Below are 15,450 nucleotides of genomic sequence, written 5' to 3'. Positions count from 1 at the left end.
TAGTTTAAATCACCCCAACAAAAACAAAAATCAACCACACTTTAATTCTTATTATATTGTCACCCCCAACAAGAAATAAACAACCACCAATAATCACCGCCGCCACCGATAACCACCGCCACCACCTCCGACCACCGCCAACGCCACCTTCTGCCACCGTCGCCACCGACCACCGCCACTGACCACCGCCGCCACCTCCGTCGCCGCCACTGACCACTACCTCCGTCGCCGCCACCGACCACCACCGCTCTTCCGTCGTCGCCCGTCGCCGCCACCACCGACCACCACCGCCGCCGCCCGCCGCCACCACATTGACCACCGCCCCACCACCGACCGCCACCGACCGACCGCCACCGCCGCCACCGACCACCACCGCTCCGCCGCCACCGATACTGCGCAATTGCACCATCACTGCCACCCACCCTACCATCCAGCACCACCATTGTCGACCACCACCGCCACCACCTCCGACCACCACCACCACCACCGATACTACGTAATTGCACCACCAATACTAGCCACCCTACCATCCAGCACCACCATTGTCGACCACCGCCGACCAAAACCAGCACCACGACCGCCCACCACCACCACCACCCAAAAATACGATGAAACCAATTTTGGTTTCATCTTGGTTTCGTGATAAATCACCTGCAAGAAATTTTTTAAGAGGTATTATACATCTTCATTGATAAAAATACATTGTTGAAATACGATGAAACCGATTTTGGTTTCATCAAAAATAAGATGAAACCATAATTGGTTTCTGCGCTTCAACAGCAATACCACCAGTTATGTCTCAAGACCCATTACTCAGCTTCACATGGTATATCTTTCCATCTAGGTTTACAACAATTCCTCATTGTATTGCAGCACTTCATTGCACCTGCAACTACAAATTCACTTCAAATCCCATACCCACTGCATTACTGCCTTCCATTTCAGTTCAAGCTCATACATGAACACCACAAATGCTCCATCTCAGGCTCAGTTTGATCTTCAACTGGACCTGCAATATCCATATTAATTCAACCAGAGCAACACCAGTTCCTCCATGGTTTCTGATTATCACCAGCTGCAGTTCATAATCACCACCAACATAGGCATCTCAGTTCTTTTCTACACTCTCACCCTGCAACTGTACTTAAAAACCATTCTCAAGCATCAGCTCAAACCATTCTTCATAGAGAACCAACTCAAAGCCAACACCAGTACCACCTTCTCTATAATATTAACTTCAGCTACAACCGGAGCTTACTAGCAGCATCAAATGAAACTCGTCACAAGACCCTGTCACTGCAATAACCATATCAAACCCATCACTGCAATAACCATATCAACAATACCAGCTGCTACACTTGCACACTGCCAATCTGAAAGCAGCGGCAGCAACATCTCCTAGCTGACTCTACTCAGCTTCACAATCCAATTCACCACCTGCAATTGCTTCCCATTTCAATTCTAGCCATCATTTTTCTCTATTAAACCTTCTTTTGGACCCTCTCCTTCACCTAATTTCAGAATCAGATTCCACTGTTTCTAGAACAGTTTCCTGTTTCCCTTCTTCCTGTAGTAAAGAAGTTTCATCAACTTTATTCATCCCAAGAGCAGTCCTTAATGTCTCCATCTTTCTCTCAACATCACAACAACACAGATCCATGCTCTATACAACAATATTACAACAACACAGATCCATGCTCTATGCTACAACACATATTATCAACTTCCAGGACCACCATTGTCGACCACCGCCAACCACCACCGACTAAAACCAGCAACATCGCCAACACCCTCCGACGACCACCACCACTGACCAAAAATTAGATGAAATCAATTTTGGTTTCATCATAAATAAGATGAAACCATAATTGGTTTCATCAGAATTCATCAGTAGCTGCACTTCATTTAAGTTTCATTTCTTCTCTAGTTTACAGCATCATCTGCTGTAACTCAGCTCTACTTTCATCCTCCGTCTATCCACAACAGCACCATCTGCTTCATTGACCATTTCAACTTAAAATCAGATCCCTCTTTTTAACTCATCAGAGATCCTTCTAATTTGACTAAATCGTCTGTTGGTTAAGGTACATTAAACGATAGCTTCATTAGTTAATCAAACTTAAGAAACTTCTGAAACTCGTGCTTGAAAAATATAGACCTACAACTATTTTTCAGTCAGAGAAGAATAAAAATAGATAAGCAGATACAAGATAACTTTGTTTGTGTTTTAAGGATATGCAAGTAACTGGCTCTATTCTAGAGTATCAATATTCGTAACATACTGCGAGTTCCATTGATGTGCACCTCAGATACTTGAAACGTATGCCAACGTACACTGAGAATGCTAAAACATCTACCATTCATTAACTTGCGTGACCTAGACAAAATAAGAATCCTACAGTTTCCTCATAACTAAGACAATTACGAGATCACCAATTCTATATACTCAAACAGATGGATTAAAATAAAAAAGCAGGTTCTATATACCTCAGTTCTTTCGTCACGCATCATATTAATGGCAACAACCTCAATAATATTTGCTAGCTAAGCTCCTACCATCCCCTCTGCCATACTAGCGACGGCCATATAATCTACATCTTCAGCATTGTCTGTCATCCTCTTCTTATTAGATTTCCACTTCTCCAGTTGAAGTTTATAATGTGCTTGAAGTTTATAATGTGCTTGAAGTTTAGATTTCCACTGTTCCAGCTGAACCATGGCAGAAACCACCATTTCCTTGTCATCTACTGCTCCACATTCCACCACTGCGACACATAACTTCTTAACCCATTCACAGCTCCATAACATCCACCTGCATCATTTCAGTTCACAAGCCAATGTCATTATCTTCTTTATCCTGCATACCAACCAACACAAGGCTTCAACTGGTTTAAATCCTACCAGCAATCCATGGCTTAACCTCCAATTCCAGTCCTTGCGCTAGAGCTAACACCACCAGACAACTGCACCTACATCTCTGCCATCAGACCACAGTAACAACAACAGCATCAACATTACATCTTCTTAAACACCAGTTCTCAACACAACTTGCACTTCTTATTCAATTCCTTCTCTTCACTTCCATGACCACCTCACTGAACTGTAGTACCACCAATCCATCGTCACCTGCAATTTCAATAGCAGCTGAGGCATCAATTCAGTCAACACACAGCACCAAAAACTCCATTCATCTTCTTCTCATTCTTTTCTCATTTGAATATGCCCATCAACAACATCTTGCGACTCCAGAACCCATTTCAAATCGAATCGTAGTTTGCCAAGTTCATTAATGCATCATTTCGATCATCTACAGTTCCATTTTCCGCTTAACTTATTTCATTATCACCAGCAGCCACAGCAGCTCATCTTCGATTTCTTCTCATCTCTGTTTCATAATTCCACCACCATCATTCTTCAGATCCATCCTCAACACCAGCGGCCTCATTCATTTCTCGAATTGACAGAAAATCCCTAATTTTTTCTTCAAGAACACCAACACAAACCCTCAATTTCTCCAGATCCCCATTTCAGTTCATCCAAAACTCCACAACTGAATTCAACAGAAGCTAGCAGAACCCATCTTCACATCTTCTCAATCTAACTCAACTCTGAGTTTTAATTTCTGAATCAACCCCAGGCGAGATGCAGATCCAATTTCTTGCAATCTCAGATTCAACCCATCTTGAATCTTACCAAAGTCCATCATCTCTATCTTACCCTTTTCTCATCTCCCAATTCTCGATCTATTTCTCGATCAACTGCAACGATATTTACTCTCAATTTCAGGTGATAAAACAGCGACAACTGCTGCTTCTTCTTTTCTCAGTTTTAGTGAAATGAATAAGAGAAAACGTCTCTCGAATTCTTCATCTCTCGAATACTCGCCGTTCTTCTGGTGCAGTTCCATTGTTGCTGATGGTGATGATGGTGGTGGGAGAAGGAGACAGAAGAAAGAAGAAATCAGAGAAGAAGAAGAAAAGGTCGAAGGGTATGTTTGGCTTTTTTAAAAGTAACAAAAACTAAATTTACACATTATTAAAAATAATATGACCGATTTTTTCTTATCACTAGTTTGTTCACCTAGGGATTTTGTCACTAGTTTTGATTATTTTAAGTGATTCTCATAGGAATTGCCCTTAGGAAGCAAATGTCCCCCACCAAATAATATGGGTAGGCATTTTAAGGCATGGGTGAAACCTTAAAGGAGCAACCAACAACTGGATTTTCCGTCGACATTGGCCACATATACCTGCGCGGCTAGAATGTGGTCGGGTGGATCATATATTTATGTTGACCAATTTTATAAAGCAGTTTTTTTTAAACAACTTATTACCTGGCCGTTTATCTTTAATTAATTAAGTTATTTTTATTTATTATTATTATTAGATAAAGAGTGTTACATTACCTAGTTGGATGCCTAACAAGCTAAGCTCCAACAACATACTACTGCATTAATTGAACAGGTTGCTGTGCTAGCCTACCATCGAGTTTCATGGGTAATCTATCCAAAGGAGCCGAAGCAGATGAGGGGATGAAATTGTGTCACAAGGGGACAAACAAACTCTACCTTCCATGTTAATTCCTGCAATATTACGTCACTGGGGGTTCGAACCTGGGACTTCCTGGAGCGCATGAAACTTTGGAAAACGGGGATGACCAGCTGAGCTAGGTGCCCGTTCTTAAAATTTCTTTTTAAGAAATTTATCTTTATGTTATATTATTAATTTCTTTTTTATTTATTTTTTCTCTTTTCATAAAATTTTCGTAAATTGAAGCAATCGGACTCGGAGGGGATGCTCTTATTTGTGCCCGTGCTACGCATCGAGCATTTTATTTCTTTTAATTTGGTGTGGGTGGGGCTTCACCCCGCCCAACCCCGTGCGAATGGGGCTTCGCCCCGCCCAACCCCGTGCGGATGCATTTTTGATTTGGTGTGAGCAAGGATTCGCCCCGCCCCGTGGAGATGCATTTTTGATTTGGTGTGCGCGGGGCTTCGTCCCGCCCGTGGGGATGCATTTTTGATTTGGTGTGTGGGGGGTTTGCCCCTCCCCGTGGAGATGCATTGTTGATTTGGTGTGCACGGGGCTTCGCTTCGCCTCGTGGAGATGCATTTTTGATTTGGTGTGTGCGGGGCTTCGCCTCGCCCGTGGGGATGTATTTTTGATTTGGTGTAAGCGGGGCTTTGCCCCATCTTGTGCAGATGCATTTTTGATTTGGTGTGCGCGAGGCTCCGCCTCGCCCCGGGTGCGATGTATTTTTGATTTGGTTGTGGCGGGCAAATACATTAAATAGGTGGAGTATATGTGTATATTTTATTTATTTTTTCATTTTATTTTCCTAGAAAATATATGGATTTTTTTCCCCTTTATGTATTAATTTGGAAAAAAGAGTCCTTATACGGTAGATATACGATTTCCAAATTGAATTTCGACTTCCATAAAATTCCAAACGATAGGTTAGGTTTTCCTTTTGAGTTTCTAATTTTTAAACCAATCATACGTTGCCAAGTGTCCTCAAATTCCAAATTGAATTTGTTTTTTTTTTTGTATCTTTTCCTATTCTTTTTAAACCAATCATACGTTGCCAAGTGTCCTCGCAAATTTCAAATTGAATTTTGTTTCCTTTTTTTATCCTATCCTATTCTCTTTAAACCAATCATACGTTGCCAATTGTCCTCACCAAAACGCTCGTTTCACAAAACTCAAAAAAGACCTATTTCGGCCAATAGAAAGCGTGGGTTTCCTCACCATTCAACGTGAGAGCTTTATTTGTCTAGACCTTTAAGTCTTTAGATACGTGAAGATGGGCCTGATCAAAGCACGTGTATATGTGGCCCGACCCCAACTTAGATGGAGGGCACATATGGAGACAATAATTCACAAGGACTTGACATCAGATGTGGCTGATAAAGATCTTACCATCCCAATCACTATCCATCCATATCTAAGGAGAAGCGCTCTTTACAGTTTACCTTCCCCAAAAAATTACAAAGGAATCTTCTTCTAGCCTTATTTTTTCATCACGTTTTTCAGAAAGAAATCTGTAAAACAGTAATAATTGTGATTTTCTTGGTCTGACTAGTGGTTTGATTATTTCTTCTTCTTCTGATATATTCAAAGTCCAATCTCATACTTCCCCAGTCTATCTCATTCATCACCAGGTAATAATGATGATTACTAGTAGTTTCTCTTTTAAAAGTAAATCTCCATTCTTGTTGTTTTCTGGGTTTTCAATGATTGATTCAGGTTTTTTGAAAATTTATATAGTTAAAATTGATTTGATGAAAGGCTACAAGTTGAGTATGTTTGGATTTCAGATTCTCAATTTTGATTATTATTTATATTTTTTCCTGTGAATTTTGTAGATGTGGTGCTTGAAAAATTGACAAGGAAGGGGCAAATGTCAAACAATGTGTGAGTTATTATCTTGAGTTGTTGTATGTAGTGAAGAAACAATGGATGAACTGACGTCACCATTTCTATCTTCTTCCAATTGCCATGAACCTACCACCTCATCCCACACTGTAAGAATTGAAACAAATGGGGTTGGGAATCCACAACAACATGGATTTGGTATATCAACCGTCAAGAAGAGAGGTATTGGAAACCGGTCTTGGATACGGATTGATCCGAATGGGAATTCGAAGATATTGGAACTTGATAAAGCGACACTGATGAGACATTGTTCGTTACCTGCTAGAGATCTTCGTCTTTTGGATCCTGTGTTTATATATCCTTCTACGATATTAGGTAGAGAGAAAGCTATTGTTGTCAGTCTTGAACAGATAAGGTGTATTATCACTGCTGATGAAGTTCTGTTGATGAATTCGTTGGATGGGTGTGTTATGCAATATGAATCAGAACTTTGCAGGCGCCTTCAGACGACCAGAGAACAAAGCGGTAATTATACTAACATTATTAAAGCCTTTGAGTTTGAATGAGATATACAAAAATGGTATTTTCTTCTATATGTGTCTATAACTTCTTATGCTCGTCATGGTGGCTTGTGTTACATAGATAGTTTCACGCCTTTCTACTGACGTCATAATTTAGGAAAACTGATTGTTAGTATGTTGATAGACTAATAAGTCCATGGAGATAGTAGGTTCAGTAGTCCAGCAAACTTAAGAGTTACGAGAAGGAGTATTGTTGGATGTTCGCTTACTATTGACCCTTGTCAAATAAAAATTGTTAGCTGGATCAAGCTTTTTGAATTAGTGGTTTACTGTCACAGACATACATTTGCAGTTAGAATTCAAATGCCTGGTCCCTAGTTTCTGTTTTCGCTTTGCGGTACACAGATAATCCTTTTGATATCTTTTGTGCATTTGTTAGATAAACTGGTTTGTACATTTAGAAACATTGGCATCACGGTATAAGATGTAATGTAAAAAACAACTTATACACACTCTTTCCTAGGCTAAATGGACTTATCACCCTAATGACTACCCTCGCTACTCAGTTGATCACATTATGCATCTCTGCCAGTTTGTTTTGAAAACATAGATGACACCATTTGAAGCTAGGATGGTAATATGAGATTATGAGTGTTTCTTGCTGAGCAGTTGACACATTAGCGTATGAACATAAATTAGGCTACCTGACATTATCTTACACTCAACACTTGGGAACTTCGAAGTCTAAAATTCTTAGTTACTTATGAGCACATGTGCGATATTCATAAAGCTATTAGTCATTCCTTAATAGTTAATACGTTTCGGGATTAGTCGTTAGAAACAATATATTAAAACAGCCATCAATGTTATAAAATAAAAATCTACATGCTATTTAGATGATTTCCTTTTCACTTTACAGTATGAACAAATGAATATCCCCTTCAAAGTATTTATAATATCATAAGATTCTATTAAATTTTTAGTTTATAATCATGAATTCTGGGTGATAATCTTACACCTTGTACTGATTCAACTCAGATAACCTGGCTTTCGAATTCAGGGCAGTCGAGCTGGCTTTGGAATTTACTTGCATGACCCTCGACGCTCAGGTATGTGGAAGTTTTCTTGATGTTGGTGGCTTACCCTCCAGGATTCTCTTGACTTAGTTACCTGCTTTCTCTAAATCCATAACGAGATGAGTACTATGCGAAACACCAATTTCCTAAAATGGAAGGAAATTTTTATGAAAATGACAAATCTTATTTTATTGAAATAGCATTAGTATTATCTTTTGGTATCTCAGAACAATTCTGTGGCATGGATATTCTGGTTCAATAAGATTGAGGGGTAGAGTCATTCAAAAATTACTAAGTGATAACCCTTCTCTTCTCGAGCTAAATTAGTTTTTAGTTCTTTTCTTGATTACTCAGTAATTACATAATCTCAAGTGTACTCTTAATGAGTCATTTAAAATGGGTGGTGGGAATGAAAGAATCTAGCTGGAAAAGACAACATTGAGTTAGTTTAATTCCATTTTCACACGAAGCATGAGGGAGGTTCCTACCTTTGACATATCATGAGTTCTTGAATGACACCATTTTTGGTTTTGTAGGTGAAAGAACTGGAAATGGAGGTATATCCAGTTTTAGATGAGTTAGCTACATCAATTAACACCCGCAATCTAGAACGTGTTCGTAGACTCAAAGGCCATCTGCTCGCATTGACTAGGCGAGTTCAGAAGGTAGAATGGACAAAATACCTAGAACTTTGACATTTCATTTGCTGTTAAGAATTGTTTTTAGGTTGAAGACTCGGGCATTAAAAAACTTAGTGTCAGTTTTTATTTCAACCAACTCCAGAGTGAGGTATATTTACTGCTGGGTTGAATTTCCAGGTCCGAGATGAAATAGAACAGCTCATGGATGATGATGGGGACATGGCAGAGATGTACTTGACAGAGAAGAAAGAGAGAATGGAGGTTTTTTCCTCAACGGAACAATATTTCTCTAGTAGTTTTGCGGAGGAACCCAAGATGGTCTCAAAATCTGCACCAATTTCACCTGTTGCATCAATGTCTGGGATTCATAAACTGGAAACTGCTTTGAGCGGTGCTTTTAGCAAACACGGAAGTTATATGAGTTCATCAGCTAATGGGTACAACATCGAAGAGCTCGAAATGTTGCTGGAAGCATACTTTGTCGTCGTTGATAATACCCTCAGCAAATTGTTCACGGTAAGTATTTTTTTCTTAAATCTTTTGTCAGTTTATATATCAGAGAAGATAATAAATGAAACACAGAAAACTATTTCAGTCCTGAAACAGAAAGTATACCTGATAAGGGCATCTCTAATTTTTTGGTGTTTAATTGTTGTGTTGGTTGCAGCTCAAAGAGTACATAGATGATACCGAAGATCTCATCAACATTAAACTGGTGAGATTTAATTGTGAAGTATAATTCCAAATTTCTTCAAGGAGAGGTTTTTCGTGTAATAGATTGTTTTTAATTCGGTTTTTTGAAAGCTGCTCTCTCTATAAGCTCTGTTTTGTCCTAGGGTGGTGTCAATGTTAAACTTTTTGATTCTTTCTTTAAATTTCGTATTCCTCTGAGCTTAGAGTTTTTTAAGTATAAATTGAACTTAATTAACTTGACTTCAACTATCTCTGAATGAAACAGGGAAATGTTCAAAACCAGCTCATACAGTTCGAGGTGCTTCTGACTGCAGCAACTTTTGTGGCTACTATATTTGCAGTTGTTACTGGAGTTTTTGGAATGAACTTAAAAACTACAATTTTCGACTATGCAGATGGTTTCAACTGGGTCCTGATTATCACAAGTTCAGCCTGTGGATTCATATTCATGTGCTTCTTACTGTATTTCAAGTACAAGAAAATATTACCATTTTGAGTGGTGAAACCAAGTACCAATAGTCGGAATGAATTCCATTATTCGTTAACTAGTTCCATCATTTTTATAGAAGTTAAAATATTACTACCATTTTGAGTGGTATATCTGAGTGAGTTTCAGAATGTCGGTGGCTTTTGTTGATTCATTGATCTCCACGTATCTCCCAGAGTGATAACAAGCAGAAGAGTGACAAGATCCCGAGAATCTACTGAAATACCTGTCAGAAATGTGGTTGGCAAGGCTGCTAAATTTTGCAAAGCAGCATGCAACATCCATAATATCAAGCATAAAACTTGCTTCTGGCAAGACTAACTCAGTTCCACATTGCGCATTTTAGGCTACTGATTGATATCCAGATGATAATGTAGACTGTTCCATAACTTTACAGTCTGTGGAATTATGAAGCTGACAAAGAAAGCTGACTGTCTTTGATGATAGCATTCACAAATCCAAAGGTTTCAAGGCTAAAAGTAATAAAATGCTAGATATTCGTGCGTAGAAATTTTGCTGATTGCATGAACAAACAAGAAAATAACCTAGAATGAAAAGGGAACATGAACATTGCATCTCAATTCAAGGCCCGTGTCTACCACCACCACCTTGTCCTCCTCCTACTCCGAACCCGAATCCTCCGCCCATACCAACACCACCGCCAAATCCTCCTCCACCTCCATACCCTCCTCCATTTCCTCCCCCATACCCTCCTCCAAACCCTGCACCGTATCCACCTCCACCTCCACTTCCACTACCTCCTCCCCCTCCCTCACCAAAACCACCATTTCCTCCATTATCACCTCCACCGTATGCTCCTCCTCCCTCACCATTTCCTCCAGTGTCTCCGCCCAACCCATCATTACCGTCGTCCTTGCGGTCATTTCCTTGGTCCTTATCATTATTATCGTCTTCATCATCATTTGAGTTATTTCCTTCATCATTGTCACTATTACCGTCTTCATCATTTGAATTATTTCCTTGGTCATCTTCATCACTATCTTCATTTTGACCATCACCACCACCACCAGTTGCACCATCATTTCCCCTTTCTTCACCATTGGTATAACTTCCTTCCGAACCTCCACCCTCCTTCCCGCTGTCACTACAGTTTCTTCCATTTTCACCAACTCCCAATGTGGAGGGGTTGACACTAGGAAAATCTTTATTTCTTTGGCTTCCTTGGTTGGATTCTCCTCCTAATGAACGACCTCCATAACCACCCTGAGTAGTATCCATACCTTTCCTTACTTCAGGAACTTTGCCTGAATCTCCTTTAGGCGATCCACCCCCTTTGATGGGTCTCAAGCTCTCAGCAGAGGGAAGAAGAAACGCCGATGTTAGGAGGAATGTAAGAAAGACACAGAAAACTTTCATTATGACGTTCATTATGCTTGAGGTTGTGATGTACTTGTCATATACACTCTAGCTAGCTCCAGTATATATATGCATGCAGTGGCCAATGAGCAGTGAAAAAAAGAGGGACATGGAGATGGTAATAGTAAAATGCAGGGTTTAATTGTGAGATTCAGCTCCTCTCAGAATAATAATAAAGTGTAGAGAAGCACGTTGGAGTGACACACGTGAATCTGTAGAATAGCTGTCTATCTTTCTTATGAGACGAAAAGCTCTAACTTCAGCAATGGATCCTGTCGTGTGTGCATGAGAATCAATCAGTTTGAAGGCTGCATAAATTTTGGGATTCCAATGTGTGATATTTGTCCTTACCTGATTTCACAACTTCAAGTTAAAAATTCTGCAGATTTAACAATTTAGCTTGCACAGTACACTCGGCCGCATACAGAAAACCTACTTTAAATGGTCAAACTGAATGGTCTTCACGGGTTGCAAAGGGCTGTACATTAGACTAGATGCTGTAGAGAGCAGATGCACCCTCCATCCATCAGAACCTGCCAAACTCGGGGTAGTGCACTGGGTGCATAGTGACTCAGAAACTGTCGAATTGCACTTTTGATACCTAAAACCCTTCACGGGTTGCGGAGCAGTGATCATTAGATGCTGTAGAGAGAGAGAGAGAAAATTGTCCGAGAAAATCGAGGTGCAGCCGGGGAAGGGATTTTATTTCACAATTACTCGTTAAAATGCTATTATTAGGGCGTCATATTTCAATAGAGCGGCTTCACATGGATTCCTAGTGACTAAAAAGTTGATTACGAGGTGTTTTGATGCAATATCAAATGTCTAGGTTATCCTTCAATGTGACATTTTTTTTACGGTTGACTAGACAACCTTGCAAATCAAATCCATTTGATGGAATATATATCTACAACCTAACCTAACCATAATAATAGCCTTCTTTTTTGCTTACAGTTGACTAAACAACCTAACCTAGCCGTAAAACATCATTTACGGTTATCTACAACCTAACCTAGCCGTAAAACTTCATTTACGATTGACTATATAATTATAACCTAACCTAGCCGTAAAATTTCATTCACCGTTGACTATATAACCTAATCTAGCCGTCAAACTTCATTTACGGTTAGAAATTCCTAACCGTAATAAATCTTAAAACCTGTTACGGTTGGAAGCTGTTTATTCCTAGCCGTAGATAGTAAGAAAATATATATCTACGGCTAGAAAATTGATACGTCCTAGCCGTAATAAAAGAATAAAAAAATATTTCGGACAATTATAAATCATAATCAGTAATTTAATCTAAAAATTAAGGGCTGTTTAGCCATTATAAAAATATTTTATATAAGGGCTTTTTAGATTTACTTATGGGTGACTCTTTTTGTCCTATTAGGTGACGCCTCTTTATTGAAATGTGACGCCCCAATAATAGTCTTCTTTAAAAAAACAAAAAATGAATCAACTGACAATTAAGTCAAATAAGGTTTGGAAGAAATTTTGGGATGAAAAATTTAGGCTTGGAAGCCCAGTAGTTAGGGATAACACACCCTTGTTATTACATATTAAGCTCTAAAAAACCAAGGTGATACTCTTTGAGTTACACAAACACCGGCCATATCATTTAATCCAGAACCATATCCAATAAAAATGGAATAAAAACCCGATTTTCATTTAAAATATTTAAATTTAGTTTTAATAAATTTTATAATCTCAATCCTACCCTTTACTGTATATATCATTATCGATATTTCTTCTTCTCTCGTTTAACAGTTTCATTTCTTTTATCTTCTCTCCTACCACTAGCAGCAACTCTTCCGACCGCAGCACCACCAGTATGCCATTATCCAGATCCCACGATCACCTCTGTTTCTTTTTGTCCTAATCCACCAACACTTCTTTTGCTTTTTCCTTCTATAATTTCAGATCCACCAACATCACCTCCGCCGCTACCAAATCCACTACGATGTTCAGATCTGACATTAACAACACTTCCGTCTCTTCCTCTTCCTCCCCCACCATAATCACCTGAAGCACCTCATCTTTCTACTCCTACTCCTACGACAACACCAAATATCCTATCATGTCCTGATTCTTTACCAACAACTCCTTTCTCCTGATTGATCCCATGGTGGAAATGAACCACCGATAACGATGGGATTTAAGTTCATCTACTTGTGTTGGGAGAAACAATGGATTTTATAATGGTAATTTGAAGTTTTTAAATATTAAAAAATCTTATCATTTCACTAGTTTTTTAATTGAATTGGATACCAGATCCCATTTTGTTTGACATTTCGTTGGTTTAGATTCTTGAGAATTTGATTTGCAGTTTAGGTTGGATTACTAAGTTATGTACAAAATTGGGGATAATAGTTATATGTGGTTAGCTTAGTATAATAAAACATGGAGAATTTGATGTATTTTGGTTAGCTTACAAGTAATTTTTTTTTCTTCTGGTGTGTGGATTTATACTGTAGGATAAGGTACTAATGCAATGACTATGAGAGAGTGAATACAAATTGAAGAGTTAATGTCTCTGGATGACGCCAAAGATAGAGTTCTTCACCTTCAACCATTATGTGAGAGGTAAATATGTTAAAAGTTGGAATTTTGATGACAAAGGTCTTCTTGTGCATCTACATAATGCACCACAATGCGCAATTATCATCTACAAAATCTGCTAAACCCTTTTGGAAAGTCAAACCATGGACATATAGCATAATTTTCCAGTTATATAGATGATATTTGAACCAACATATCGCTCTGAAAGAAGTTATGGATTTCAATTTTAACTTTAAGCACTCTCGCCTAAGTCGCACAGTACTTATTAGTTTCACACCGAGGAAGAAATGAATAGTTTATTTTTTTACCATTCTTATTTGATTTCGGCGTTTAATTCAATCTTCCAATAATTTTATGTGGTGCTATGTGGTGCTACTATCAGAATCATTCTTTATCACATTGGTATTTGTCTATTAATTGTTAATTTGAGGCATTAGCTTTTTTGAAATAAACGTGTGTACCTTTTCTGTACCATTAGATTCGAGGTAATTTTGATTAGGTATTAGAGATTTATATTTTTGTCCTATACATCTTCCTGCATTTTTTGGTAATATGATTTTTCCACTGAAACCAGTAGACAGATAATCAACTATATATTTCATCTAACATATGTTATGCAGGAGATTGTTATTTCATCATAATATAAAATTCAAACTTGCATGATTATTGTTTGTACTAGATAAAATGAAATTTAGTGAATTTGAAATTGAATTGAGTTAATTGAAATTCCAATTTACATTCGGCGTACAATTAAATTTGAGTACAAGGCCGGTTTATATGTCTCGTGTCCCTATTTTATTGCATGTAAGTTATTAGAATACCGGCATGGAACTTTATTTGCGTACGATGCCGGTACCTGGCTACCGGCGTGATCTTTATTTTGAGGACAAAAATATGTTATGCAGGAGATTGTTATTTCATCATAATATAAAAATTGAAACTTGCATGATTATTGTTTGTACTAGATAAAAGAAAATTTAGTGAATTTGAAATTGAATTGAGTTAATTGAAATTCCAATTTAGATTCGGCGTACAATTAAATTTGAGTACAAGGCCGGTTTATATGTCTTGTGTCCCATTTTATTGCATGTAAGTTATTAGAATACCGGCATGGAAATTTATTTGCGTACGATGCCGGTACCTGGCTACTGGCTTGATCTTTATTTTGAGGACAATGCCGGAACTAGAGCCGGCATTTTTGTTATGTTCATCGGAATGCCGGTTTTATTACCTTATTTTGTTAAGTCTCTGTAGAGAATTCCCACAGTACCGACATGGACCTTTATTTACATATGATGCCGTTGAAATAGAACCGACATGTATTTTTTCCGCACGATAATGACGGTACACGTGCCGGCATTATCGTTATGTTCACCGACCATGCCGGTTTTGATTACCTTATTTTGTTAAATCTCATTTTGTACGTAGGTCCAAAACAACAAAAATGAATAAAGGAAAGGGAAAAGTTGTTGATGAATGAAAATCTAAGTCTTCTCGGCCTTGACGTAGTCGAGATGATCCGGAACGTCGTAAGGTCATGATTCGGGAGATTCCTCCGGTGGGAGACACAAGCAACGAAGATGATGGTGAGTGGGAGAAACATGTACCTCTTGATCCAGCAGGTGGCTCATCCTCACATGGCTTAGGACAACATGAAGTTGAATCTGGTGAGAGCAAGAAAAAGGACCCACCAAAGCACCTCTCAAAAACATATGACAT

The 15,450-nt window shown here is 38.7% G+C and overlaps 2 protein-coding genes across 3 annotated transcripts; one reads left to right on the top strand and one right to left on the bottom strand.

The window, feature by feature from the left end:
* Nucleotides 1–5,959: 5,959 nt before the first annotated feature.
* Nucleotides 5,960–9,923, top strand: LOC113280868 (magnesium transporter MRS2-5-like). Of its 2 annotated transcripts, XM_026529448.1 has the most exons (7): nt 5,960–6,160; nt 6,365–6,899; nt 7,934–8,004; nt 8,508–8,636; nt 8,790–9,128; nt 9,280–9,327; nt 9,571–9,923. In XM_026529448.1, the coding sequence occupies exons 2-7, from the start codon at nt 6,455–6,457 to the stop codon at nt 9,799–9,801; spliced, it is 1,263 nt and encodes a 420-aa protein (XP_026385233.1). In that variant the 5' UTR covers nt 5,960–6,160; nt 6,365–6,454; the 3' UTR covers nt 9,802–9,923. The 2 variants fall into 2 exon arrangements, with proteins under 2 accessions (XP_026385233.1, XP_026385234.1); XM_026529449.1 differs by lacking the exon at nt 8,508–8,636.
* A 451-nt stretch (nt 9,924–10,374) lies between these two features.
* LOC113277171 (glycine-rich cell wall structural protein 1.8-like) lies at nt 10,375–11,169 on the bottom strand. Its single transcript, XM_026526330.1, has one exon. It carries the CDS (start codon nt 11,167–11,169, stop codon nt 10,375–10,377), a length of 795 nt encoding a protein of 264 aa, XP_026382115.1.
* Between the last annotated feature and the right edge of the window lie 4,281 nt (nt 11,170–15,450).

The sequence above is a fragment of the Papaver somniferum genome, chromosome 5 (assembly GCF_003573695.1).
Source record: "Papaver somniferum cultivar HN1 chromosome 5, ASM357369v1, whole genome shotgun sequence".
Taxonomy (NCBI): Eukaryota; Viridiplantae; Streptophyta; class Magnoliopsida; order Ranunculales; family Papaveraceae; genus Papaver; species Papaver somniferum.
Note: the sequence above shows the minus strand (reverse complement) of the source record. Positions and strands in the feature narration are given on the sequence as shown.